Source organism: Dermacentor silvarum, chromosome 4, assembly GCF_013339745.2.
Source record: "Dermacentor silvarum isolate Dsil-2018 chromosome 4, BIME_Dsil_1.4, whole genome shotgun sequence".
In the NCBI taxonomy this organism is placed as follows: domain Eukaryota; kingdom Metazoa; phylum Arthropoda; class Arachnida; order Ixodida; family Ixodidae; genus Dermacentor; species Dermacentor silvarum.
The window spans coordinates 42067351-42079529 of NC_051157.2; the positions used below are offsets into that span (position 1 = coordinate 42067351).

The 12179-nt window shown below is 45.9% G+C and overlaps 1 protein-coding gene across 1 annotated transcript in view; it reads left to right on the forward strand.

Moving 5' to 3' along the window:
• Positions 1-12179, forward strand: part of LOC119448078 (transmembrane protease serine 9-like) — a 28901-nt gene extending 16722 nt beyond the window's left edge. The window contains exons 7-13 of the mRNA XM_037711563.2: positions 1391-1515; positions 2497-2612; positions 5897-5976; positions 6372-6463; positions 7242-7516; positions 10571-10704; positions 11861-12179. Coding sequence (XP_037567491.2) covers positions 1391-1515; positions 2497-2612; positions 5897-5976; positions 6372-6463; positions 7242-7516; positions 10571-10704; positions 11861-12034 — 996 coding nt within the window. The 3' untranslated portion in view covers positions 12035-12179. The remainder of the gene's footprint in view (positions 1-1390; positions 1516-2496; positions 2613-5896; positions 5977-6371; positions 6464-7241; positions 7517-10570; positions 10705-11860) is intronic.

The following is a 12179-nucleotide window of genomic DNA, read 5'->3' on the forward strand; positions in this document are numbered from 1 at the left end:
AGCGGCGAATGCACAGCGCATAAAGGTCAGAGCCGTGTGAAGATAAGAGATGGTGCGGGCGAGCGACGAGCGCGGTTGTTGGCAGAGTAGATCCCCCCCTCCGCTCCCTCTGGTGCTGGCTTCCCGCTTCCTTGCTTGCGCGTGGGAGATTGAGTGCGTTCGCTCTCCGTGATAGCGCGCGTCCCCGCACGCTTCCGCTCGGGCATACGGCGCGCGGCGAAGATTTTATCTATACGGAACCTCACGGCGACGGCGAAGCCGACGGCAGAAATCCGGTTGAAGTGTCCATATAATTGCTATCGCAATAAAACAAAGTAGCAGTAAGCGCGATTTTTTATTAATTTTTTTCTAATGTAGTTACGAGATTATAGGTAACAACCAACATTGGCATGTTCTCGACTGGGACAGCAAAGGCATGCGTTGAATTTCACATTGGCAAATAAAATAGATAAGAAACGAGCTAGGGCGCTGCACTGACCGTGTATGACCGGCCAGCGTGACCATGGACGAGGGAGATCTGTTGATTGATTTGCACTATAGTGCGTGATGACGTTTACTATGCGGTCGTGCTCAGAATTCGGACCTGGGTAGCACGCACTGTAGGTCCCACGATCATATCGAGAAAATACATTAACAACTACGACGCGTTGCAAAACCCTTCTTTTAATTCTCGTGAAAGATTTTTACGCATAGAAAGGAAAGGTAGCCGGTGCGAATGAACGACACCAAGGTCTCGTGAAATTCAATTCCGAGTTGTTGTTTTTTTCGTGCCGAAATCATGATATGATTAGAGGCACGCCGTAGTGGGGGACTCCGGATGAACTTTTGACCACCTAGGGCTCTTGCACCTAAATATATATAAGAACGCGATCGTTTTTGCATATGTTCCCCATCGGAATGCGCCCGCCGTGACCGGGATCGTACCCACGACTTCGAGCTCAGCAGCGGAACGTCATAGACACTATAAGCTACCTCGGCGTGTCAGAATGTTCTTCAGTTCAACTGTAACAGTAAACAAATAAGCAGAAAAGTGCTGCAGAACTGTTGCAAAGTTGCCGGCGAAAATACGCGTTGACGACTAGCTGGTTGTGCATCAGGCGTAAACATGTCCGAACTTATGTTCTACCTGGCCGCAAGATAAGGCGTAAAGGGTGCGTGAAAAACAATCTCGCACCTTGGGAAGAACGTCGAAGTCGTCCGCAGTGTCCCAGACTGAGTGCAACGCATTCACAGAAAGTTAAGGGCAGCCTTACCGCATGTTAAAGAAGGTGTCAGTTCCATCAAACACAGCCGGGTTTTGAGCAGGTGCTCCGTGGACGACGCCCGTGGTAGTTCTCGTTTCAAAGGTCTATATAGGGATGGTCCTTCTCACGCGTTCCTCGGATTTCAGGGTGACAGCGGTGGTCCGCTGATGCTCAGGAGAGCCGACGGTCGCTGGCTGCAGGTGGGCGTGGTCTCCTGGGGCATCGGCTGCGGTCGGCCGGGATACCCGGGCATCTACACGCGCGTGTCCAGGTGAGCATTGCCAGTGCTGTTCGCAAAGCTTCTTCACTATAGCGGCATACCGCGTGACCCTTGAGTATACGGAAACATTCCTCCAAGTACAGGGGCATTTGCGCACGCTTAGTGGTATACGCGATATGAGAGGTAGAGCTATATAGGTCATCTAATTACATCGCGGATCATGCGCTTTGTGCGTGCCGCTGTACTTGTGAGAGGGACGATCAACGACTGCATTTGTGGCACAGATTGACAACCGGCACTTCCCGAAAGCCTCGGTTTGGGTCCATGGCCAAAATGTACTCTGCGTGTCAGGCCAGGCCACTGTTGCTTTTTTTTTTTTTTTTGAGGAGAAATGAAAGGTATATACAATTCTAATAAGTGCCTACAGTACTTTTTCCATTTATCTCTGTGCATCTACGTACTTTTCTCTCCACCTCCTTGAGTACGTAGTATTTTCGTGTCTGTAGCCAGATACTTGGTTCGTTTATTATGTTATGCTTGCTACACTCTCAAATACTTGGTTCGTTTATTATGCTATGCTTTCCACACTCCCAGTCGCTCTCAGAAAGCTTTGACATTGGAAGCTTGTGATAATGTTCGTTCCCAAGCTAATAAAAGGTACGTTAGTTATTATACTTTATATTAAACTCACGAGTTCTAATGAAATCCGCGATGCAGGCGCTGAGCCGTGCTCCCCCCAAGGAAGCAGAAATAGCACCTCTTTCCTCTATGCAACCTCCCTCTTTCTCTCTCTCTCTCTCTCCGCGAGTAGGAGGAATATTCACGACAGGAAACGTCGCAGATCGTTGCGGTCCAGAAAAACGGAACAATTATTTCCTCACGTGCGAAGTTTTCTTTCCGAGGAAACCATCCGGGGTTTCCCACGCATGTATATAGTTTCGTGTAGCTGTCAGTAATTAAGTTGCGACTTTTTAATTTCACAAACTTTATGTATTCGTATACTGTCAATGCAATGCGCTTGGGGCGGAGCAGGTACACTCAGTTCATCCGGAACGTGACCAAGGGCAGGCTGTGCAGCCAGGCTGACGACACTCGCAGCCTGGAGCTGGACAACGCCATCAGACCGCTCAGGAAGCCGAACCTCAACTGTGAGTCGGAACAAGAAATCTGCGCTATATATAGTACATAGTTGGTTGCGAGCACTGCGGAACACGATTTCTCCGCCCTGTTATTAATTCCTCCGCGATTTTTTTTTTTTTTGTGTTTATCCTTGGGATTCCTTCCTCACCCTTAACACCCCAAAGCCCAACATATCGTTTTTGATGCGTTGAATCTGATATTTCAAAATTCTGATTTAAGAGCGGGAAGCTTAAAGGAGATTGTTGAAGCTTTTTACATAATAAAAACTGGCGACAAGTGTATGAGCACGCCGTCTCTTTCGTTGTTACCAGAAGAAGTCAATTTTTTCTAATGTGCCTTGTAAAATTCTTCTTGGTGTTCAAATTCTTTCCTAGTTTTCGTTTTTGTTTGTTCGTTGGTTTTATATTGAAACCGTGGCCTAGACAATAAACTGCGCGAAGAAAATAGAAGAAAGGAAAAAAACAAAGGGAGAAAATGCCGAAAACGCGTCAGCGTTAGTTTTTCACCAGGTTTTACTCGTTTCATAGCTACGTTTGTAGTTTTCGTCGGCTTCATATTTACTTCTGATGTTTTTTAAATTAAGCCATACCTTTATCCTTCATGCGTTTTTAATTATGACATCATCGCCTCTAAATTTGTTGTTTGGTGCATTATTTGTTGATTCTATTTCCTTTTTTTTAAATCAAACGTATTTATCGCCTCATCCTACGCCTTTACTATGGTTATTTGTTAAGTGACATCTGCCATTTTCGTTTCCTTCACACGCTCGCGGTTTTCTCTCCTTCATTTAATGATATAGTAAGAACGGCTGTTTGTTATTTTGGTGATCGCCCGTCGCAATCCTGTTTTACATTGTTACCTAGCAGATATTTTTATATATTTTTTGTATTTTTATGTTTATCGGCACATGTGACAGTGACAATGCGGGCACGTGTTCAGTATCCCGAATTTAATATATGCTGCTTGCTTTTCCAGAAATAAACAGTTGGCAATCTGCGCTCGTGGTGTCGTGTGTGTTTCTTTCGTGTGTCCTCGTTCTTTTTTCGCGCAGTTATATAAACGTCTAAAAACTTAAAGCAAAGCCCATAATAAGCGTAAGCGTGAGAAAGTTCAGAGAAGCAATTAGTAAATAATGAATTTCCGCACTAATTACGTTACAACTTTTTAATTAAAGTTCTTATTTTATGACATTTTGTTCCTTTTTTCTGGACCAAATGTACTCCCTCATGCCCAGCGCCCCCCCCCCCCCCCCCCCCAAAAAAAAAAAAGATAATTGAGCAAGTTGTTTTAATGTTCTTTAATGTGGAATTGAGCTTGATCCCGGCTGCGGCGGCCGCGTTCTGATGGGGGCTGAATGAAAAAAAAAAAAAAAAAAAAAAAAAAAAAAAAAAAAAAAAAAAAACAATACGCGTGCACCTTGCATTAGGCGCACGTTAAAGAACACCAGATGGTCAAAATTATTCCAGAGCCTCCCACCCCAACTACGGCGTTCCCCATAACCAGATCGTAGTTTTGGCTCGTAAAACTACAATTTTTTACAAAAGATCCTTTGCATTGAATCACCGCCTATAGTTCCACCTGAAGTTCAAGTTTGTCGTGTGTGCATCAACAAAACGCCATAGATACTGAACTTTATTTAATTCATTATTGCTGTTAGCCTATCCACGAGCCGATACAGGGTGAATAAAAATAATACAGTGATGAATTGTATTCATAAGCGCGAGCACTCCAAAATGAAGACAGTGGCTCAAAGAAATGTTGTTTTGGGTAATACACATCACAAAGCCAACAACTTAGGGCACCCACAACGTTCGAGAGCTACGTATGCGTATAGAATGCGCTTGAAGCAAGACAAGGATGTTCGCAGCGCAGCAAAAAGCAATGCTGCAAGAATGTGAGGATTAAGAAGTGGTGTTACATATACGACTACGGTAACAGACTAAACTTCTTTCAATACGGTGGTATTGAATACGGTATTCATCTGAATTGCATCATGCAGGGAAATTTCATTTTACTGTTGTCTTCGGTAAGATTGCGTATTTAGGTGCGTTTCTGCTTGTTGTTAACGGCGTAAGTTGGTCATGAAGGCTATCTCCTGATGAGTCACAATGGTTTCAGAATTCCTTCGAAGTGAATGTGCATGCCTTGCGAACTCACCAGCTCCAATTCATAAATTGGAATCTGTGCCCTAAAGTAGTTAGGTAAAATATCGATTAGATGAAATTTTGCTCGTTAGTCCATTATGGATTTCGATTTCTCGTGCAAGTAATGTCCATCTCTTGCAGTTATCCAGTCTAAGAAGCAGAATTGCACTATACCCGCCACAGGCGACTAAAAAAGATAAGGTAAAAAGACAAACTAGTATATAAAATCAAGGCGTTTCCCTGTAATTTTTAGAACTGTGTGCGTAAAACACAGTGGAAAACGTGGAAACACAGCCTTACTCCAATCCACCTGAAAGTGCGCGGCGTTACTGCAGAGATAATTGTACCTATAGTCGACAGGTCTTGGCGACCGTGTGTATAGACTCGGTGCGAGCCTTCAAATGTGCGCGCAACTGTATTCTCTCACCTCCTCTCTCTCTCTCTCTCTCTCTCTCTCTCTCTCTCTCTCTCTCTCTCTATTTTCATCCCTATACCCCCTTCCCCAGTGCAGGGTAGCAAACCGGACGTGCGTCTTGTTAACCTAGCTGCCTTTATTTTTTTTTCTATTTCTCTCTCTCTCTCTCTTGACACTGTCATTACGAGTATTCGCTTTCTGACTGGTACTGTGTAGTGGATTTTTAAAGCTTATATCTTCCGTGTTTAAGTGTGCAGCACGCGTCCACAGTTTCGCCGAGGAATTAAACAGTTACAATCGTACAGAATGCCCGAGGGCGCGGGGTCAAATGCCGGCCGCGGCGGCCGCGCATTTCGAGGGGAATGCAAAAAAAAAAAAAAAAAAAAAAAAAAAAAAAAAAAAAAAAAAAAACAGAAAGAAAAACACCAGTGCACCTTACACTGGGTGCACGTTAGAGAAGCCCTGGTGCTCAATATAATCCGGGGTCTTCCACTATACTGCGCGCCTCATAATCATATCGTGGCTTTGGCACGCAAAACCCGTCAAAAAAAAAAAAAAAAAAAAAATCGCACAGAATAACGATGTTATCGGCGCTTCCTGAAATCGCTATTGTCCGTGATCGGGCAGGCGTGTGTACACCCAATCGACTCCCATGCACTCATCGGCTTATAAGATATGTGCCATTTTGTGGGATATAATTGGTACTTTCCGTGCATTTCTTGCTTTCGCAAAGCTTGCGGAGTGGCCGGTCGCTACGGACACGGCCGAATCGTCGGCGGGTCTCAGGTCTTTGCCCACAAGTTTCCATGGCTGGTAAGTGTCGGCATGCATCAATATAGTGACACCTTTTCGTCGGTCGTCAGCGTTCGCAGCTAAACTTGCCAAGGCAACTAACGTTGAGAAGTCCCGTGTGCGAAAAGAAAGTGCTCGCTTTTCCCCCTGCATCATCACATATACTGTCGCTCTTGGTATCCCTCTACATACCACATAGACACTACTGCTATACGTTATCACTGTTATGCGATATCATATATGCTATCATTCAATTGATTTAATCATTTAGCTTACATCAACTGTGCGCAGACGGCTAACCACATTTTGAGAACAGAAAGGCAGCGGAAAATTTCTTTGCGGCGCGGTTGTTACGAGAAAGGAGATGGAGTGAGTACACTATATAAGCGCTTCTGGATGACGTCACTTTTTCGCAGGCTGCTATCATGTTTCGAGGCAACCTGTCCGGCTCCGCGGCCTACATCGGCAACGGCTACGTGCTGACGGCAGCAGGGGTGATCGGAAATGAGTAAGTGGTCTAAAGAGAAACTTAACCATAATCCTTGCGCTGGACTGCAACTTGTGTCTTGTCGTCCTGCATGCCCAAAACAAGCGGACGTGCACGTCCGCATGAATGAATAAGTTGCGAGTCCCGATATCGTACTCGGTGTCGTCGGGTCAGTTTTCAGAGATAGCGCTGTATTCATCTTCCTCCGGTAAGTGCGCGGAATTGTGAAGTCATTACGTTTGCGGACAAAGCATGATTGTCGAGATTAAGTTCATGGAATTTGACCGGTTTGAAGATGGTGCGATATCATGACAGAGCTAAGGAACCACAGTTAATAAAGTTTTGACTGTGCGCCATCCGGCTGTCATCATTACTAGACTATGTCTAATAACTTTGGGCATGAAGTACGTGCAGCGGCGACTTGCCGTTATTACGCTTACAATTATATTGGTCAGCGAGAGAATAAAATTAATGAGAGAAATAGGGGAGCGGTCAGGAGGAGGAGCTTCGTCTCTGGCCTGTTGTACTCCGTGTATAGGATAGTTGAGATGTGAAGTGAACAGGAGATGCCTATAGACCTGCTACCCCGAAATAAATATGTGTCATATTGTGCTGTCAGTGTGTTGCAAGCGCCCGTCCAGCATTCTTCGATGCGTTCTCTTCTTGCGTTGGCGCTAATATGCATTCGTTAAGGCTATGACCAACTCGGCCAGCAGCAAGTCTCGATGACAGCGTCTGTCCGGCAACTTCGGTCGGAGTGGCCTTCGAGCTTTCGGGCCGGACCGTGTCTTTCTCGCAGGGCGCTGTCGCATCCGGAGCGCCTGCAGGTCCTCCTGGGCGTGCACGACCTGAGTCGGCCGCAGCAGCACAGCGTGGCGCACAACGTGAGCCGCGTGCTGGTGCACCCGGCGTACAAGCACCCGTACTACGACGCCGCGCTGCTGCGGCTCAGGGGCGTGGCGCCCGCCGACGAGGGTGCCGAGCACGTGCGGCCCATCTGCCTGCCTCAGACCACGGACCGATACATGCCCGGCACCAAGACGCTCGTGGCCGGCTGGGGACGCGTGCACACCTGTGAGCACCGTGGAGATATGTATATGTCGGCTGTTTCATTGAACACTTTCGATAAAGGTTGCCTGTGGCAGATAGCACAATTCTAGGTCATGAGCTAGTCTACTCGAAGAGGCGGACATTACGTGCACGAGGAATTTAGATGCATAATCGACCAATTAGCGAAAATTCACTAATTACGTTTTTAACTAAATACCTTATGGGCCATATTGCAATTTACAAATTATAGCCGCGAAGTTTGCAAGGCGGATCCACTTGGAACGAATTCTCGGGATGACACCAGTCTCGAGATATTAATTCCCGAGCTTTGCGGAGAAATGCGTTGGCGTTTCAGCGTCCTCCAAATTTTGTTACGACCTTGACGCGGCGACGGTGACGTCACCAGCTTTTTTAACGCCATCAGTCATCATCATCATCATCATCATCATCATCATCATCATCATCATCATCATCATCATCATCATCTGTACCAATCAGTTATTTTTGTACTCAGCAGCCCCGCAGCAAGCTTCTCTGCACACGAATCCGTAATGCGGGAAAGTAAGCTTTCAAGGCGGCCTGAGGAGAATGGTTTTCTCTCTGATCAATTTGATTTCTTTGGTTTAAATTGTTTCTTATCGCTTATAAAGCAACCAATGCATCTAAATTTACACTAGTCTAACGATTAAATGTCTTACCTTCACAAATTATGCATTTTTGTGCAGATGAAAGACATTGCACTTTTCGCGTGACAGACAGACTTTGCTGGGGTACTAACCTAAGAATGCTTACGCATAAAAAGTGAGCACACGAATCTTCTAGCTGACGATGAAGATAGAAGTTACAGGACGCGTTAGTTGCCGAAATTTTCTGCGCGTCTCTAATTGTACTGTGGCGCTTTTTTACAAGGCCAAGCACGGCGTGTCTTGTGATAAACACGTTTTAATGCTGTTTTAATTTTTTAAAGTTACGCTTTCTCTACAAGGTCCACCATGGTGGATGTGAATGAGGGCCGCGTTCGTCACTGAAATCTGCAGCCCGTCTCTTGTCGTAATGTGCAAGCTATCGCTTACAAAGCTGGTTATGCCGTTATTTCTTTCTCGGCATAATTATGTTAGGACACTACTTTTAGGACACTATTTATTAAACATTAGCATTCGAGCTGGGGTGAACAGTTACTTCAAAAATGACGCATCGGCGGATTGCTGAAGGTTTGAAGGTTTATTAAAACATACCGTTATAAATATTGTATGTGAACAGATGGTGTAAATACAGTAGGAGGTCCCATATAGTGAAACTGTCAGGGGGTCCTCCTGTGAAACAATGTATGAAAAAAAAAAAAACATAAGCAAAAGTTAGCAACCAAGGAATGAGCAGCATAATAGATGTATATAAACATAACAAAACTATAAATTGCAGATTAATTAGTATCGCATACAATAAAGAGATAATGAACAACTATATTAAATAACAAAGTTGGACGAAAGACGTGATCTGCGTTAATCGTGCGTCGGTAACACAATCATGTTTTTGTTTTGTTCGCTTACTTGCGCTACATGTGAGATAAAAAAAAAGAAAGTAGATGGTGACGCCAGATTTCTTTCTAGGTAATATTCTAAGAAACTCTATGCATTGATCAATTGAAGACGAATAGAAAACCAAGCTAACTGGCTCAATTTCATAAGCGCCCGCTGCAAAAAGCGCGCGGGCGTGCTCAAACAATTTGTGCGCACACAATTAGCGCAGAGAGAAGACGAGGACAGTGGCGGGCAGAACCAACGTTGAACACGAGATTCTTCGCGCTATATATGTCGGTCCCTTTTCTTTCTAAATGAAGTTAAAGTAAATTAGATTATGTGGGTTTTACGTGCCAAAACCACGATATGATTATGAGGGATGCCTTAGTGGGGGGCTCCGGGTTAATTTTGACCGCCTGGCGTTCTTAAATGTGTGCATAAATATAATTACTTGAGCGTTCTTGCATTTAGCCCCGATCAAAATGCGGCCGTCGTGGCCGGGATCGAGCCCGCGTCCTCAGCAGCGCGACGCCGTAGCCTCTAAGCGGCTCCCTTTCCTCCCTCGGTGTGTGTGCGCCTTTGCGCCGTGATCACCGATTAAACACTAAACTATGCGTCAATATGGCAAACGAGTTCTGGGGCAGTTCGCAAGGTGGAGTAGCACGAAGCTGTTGTGTCGTTTACTTTGGAATGCACGTGAGCACCAGCGACGGACGACTATGCTCGACGCTATCGTTGTAATTTTGAGTGTTGTCTTCCTGGGTACAAATTCGCCACATAAAGAGTTAGACTCTCAACTCATACTTTAGGCGGCGTTTTAGTTTTTCACTGTCACCTAATAGAGAACAGATCCGTGATGAGAAAGAAGCTTTCCAATGTGTCAGAAGTAGCTACTTCCGATAATTCAACCTAATTTTACGGATTGGATAATCACGCAAGAATCCTGGCCAGTGTAGCACATCCTGAACTTCGCAGTATTGGTAGAAACGTCCGCACTGCTTTTCCAAGAGTTGAAATTAACGACAAGAGCTTAAAAGAAAGAAAGAAAGAAAGAAAGAAAGAAAGAAAGAAAGAAAGAAGATAGATAGATAGATAGATAGATAGATAGATAGATAGATAGATAGATAGATAGATAGATAGATAGATAGATTGATCAATTGAAGACGAATAGAAAACCAAGCTAACTGGCTCAATTTCATAAGCGCAGGAGAAAGAAAGAAAGAAAGAAAGAAAGAAAGAAAGAAAGAAAGAAAGAAAGAAAGAAAGAAAGAAAGAAAGAAAGAAAGAAAGAAAGAAAACTTATAGTAGGCGTTCGCGAGATCTGCAGCAGGAGCGTTTTCAGGGTCTGGTTGTTGAGGAATTGAGCAGGGGCTATAAGAGACATGCAGGGCTGTGCGAGCTTCAGCGGTTTGGATAGTTCTGTTTACGTCGTGATATCCGTGCAAGTCTTGGCTACTCACGAAGCAACTTGATTGTTTACCGTATAGTGTATAGCAGCGCAGGCCTGCGTATGGTGACAATGCAACGACAGCAGTCGTTCGTTTCCTACTGTGCCTCGCAGACGGGCCGATTAGCTCGACTCCCAACGAGGTGTACTTGAACGTGGTGCGGAGCGAGGAGTGCAGCCGTCGCTACAACGACAGCTCCGTTCAGGGGCTCATCTGCGCCGGCGCCAAGGGAAGGGACATCTGCGACGTACGTGAGCCTGCATGCCGTTCATGATTAGGCCTTTTTGGCACTCTTTTATAGCTACTGTTAGAGTTAATGCTTGAACAACCACCGTGGTTGCTTGGTGGCTATGGAGTTGGGCTGTTAAGCACGAGGTCACGGGATCAAATTCCGGCCACGGCGGCCACATTTCGATGGGGGCGAAATGCGAAAGCACCCGTGTACTTAGATTTAGGTGCACGTTAAAAAAACCCCAGGTGGTCCAAATTATTCCGGAGTCTCCCACTATACGGCGTGCCTCATAATAATCGTTTGGTGGTTTTGGACATCACCTTGGACGATACCATCTTTATTTTATACTTTGCTGAAGAAAAATGCCGATAGTTAGGTTAGGCTGTGTTGGGTTGGTGTATGAGCTAGTTGGTTGGTATTCATGTTTTCGGCACATGGAAAAGACCATCCATAGAAATACATTTTTATGTCACTTCGCCTTTCTGTGTCGGCGACTTTTGCACTGAAAACATGAAGAGAATCGTTAGCTGGCGTACTCCGTACGTATACTGCGACGTCCGGCAAGTGTCATGTCCCACGCTGAACAATATTCACCCAATCGCTGCTTCTCTGAAATCTCCGCTGCGGTCACGAGCCACACGGCACACTACCGTCCCCGCTGTGCTTTGCACTGTGACCTGCCTCTCGGTCTTTCGTTTTGGATGCAAATGTCTCAAAGAGCTCACTAGCTTCGTTAATATGAACTCGAATCGCGCTGCTAACCTCAAGGCCGCGGAATCGAATCCCGGCCGCGGCAGCCGCATTTCGATGGGGGACGAAATGCAAGAACGCCCGTGTACCGTGCAATTGGCTGCACGCGAAAGAACCCCAGGTGGTCTAAATTAATCATATCGCAGTTTTGGCGCTATAACTCCAAAATTATAAGCGGCTTGAATCGGAAGTTCAGCTAACGTGTTTACATGCATCTTGCCAAGCTGGTTGGGCGACTCAATCCACCCCTTGCAGGCGGGTTGACAGAACTCGCTCCGACGTTTGGTCGTCCCGATCCGCTAGCGTTTGTATGAACCCGGTGACTGGAATTGGGTCCGACAAGCCGACTCGACGCAACCTTTACCGTGTTCATATAAATGTGGCTACTCAACTGTTATTTATTTGGTGCATGCACACGCAGGGAGACGCCGGTGGCCCCCTGATGCAGTTCTACGCGGGCCGCTACTACGCGGCTGCCATCGCCGGATCCGGCCTCGCGGGAGGCTGCGCTCAGGAGGGCGTGCCGGCAGTGTTCACCCGTGTCGGTACGCTGCTCAAGTGGATACAGAAGACCACTGGCCTGAGGACGCTTTAGCGCCGAGATACGCTGCCTTCCACGTTATCGTCTCGCACCTGGTCTCCCTCTACAGATCACCTCATTACCCGTGGCACTTAAAGGGACACTAAAGTCAAACGCCCTAGACCAGTTTACGCTGATAAAGTATTCTTTCAAATCTCGA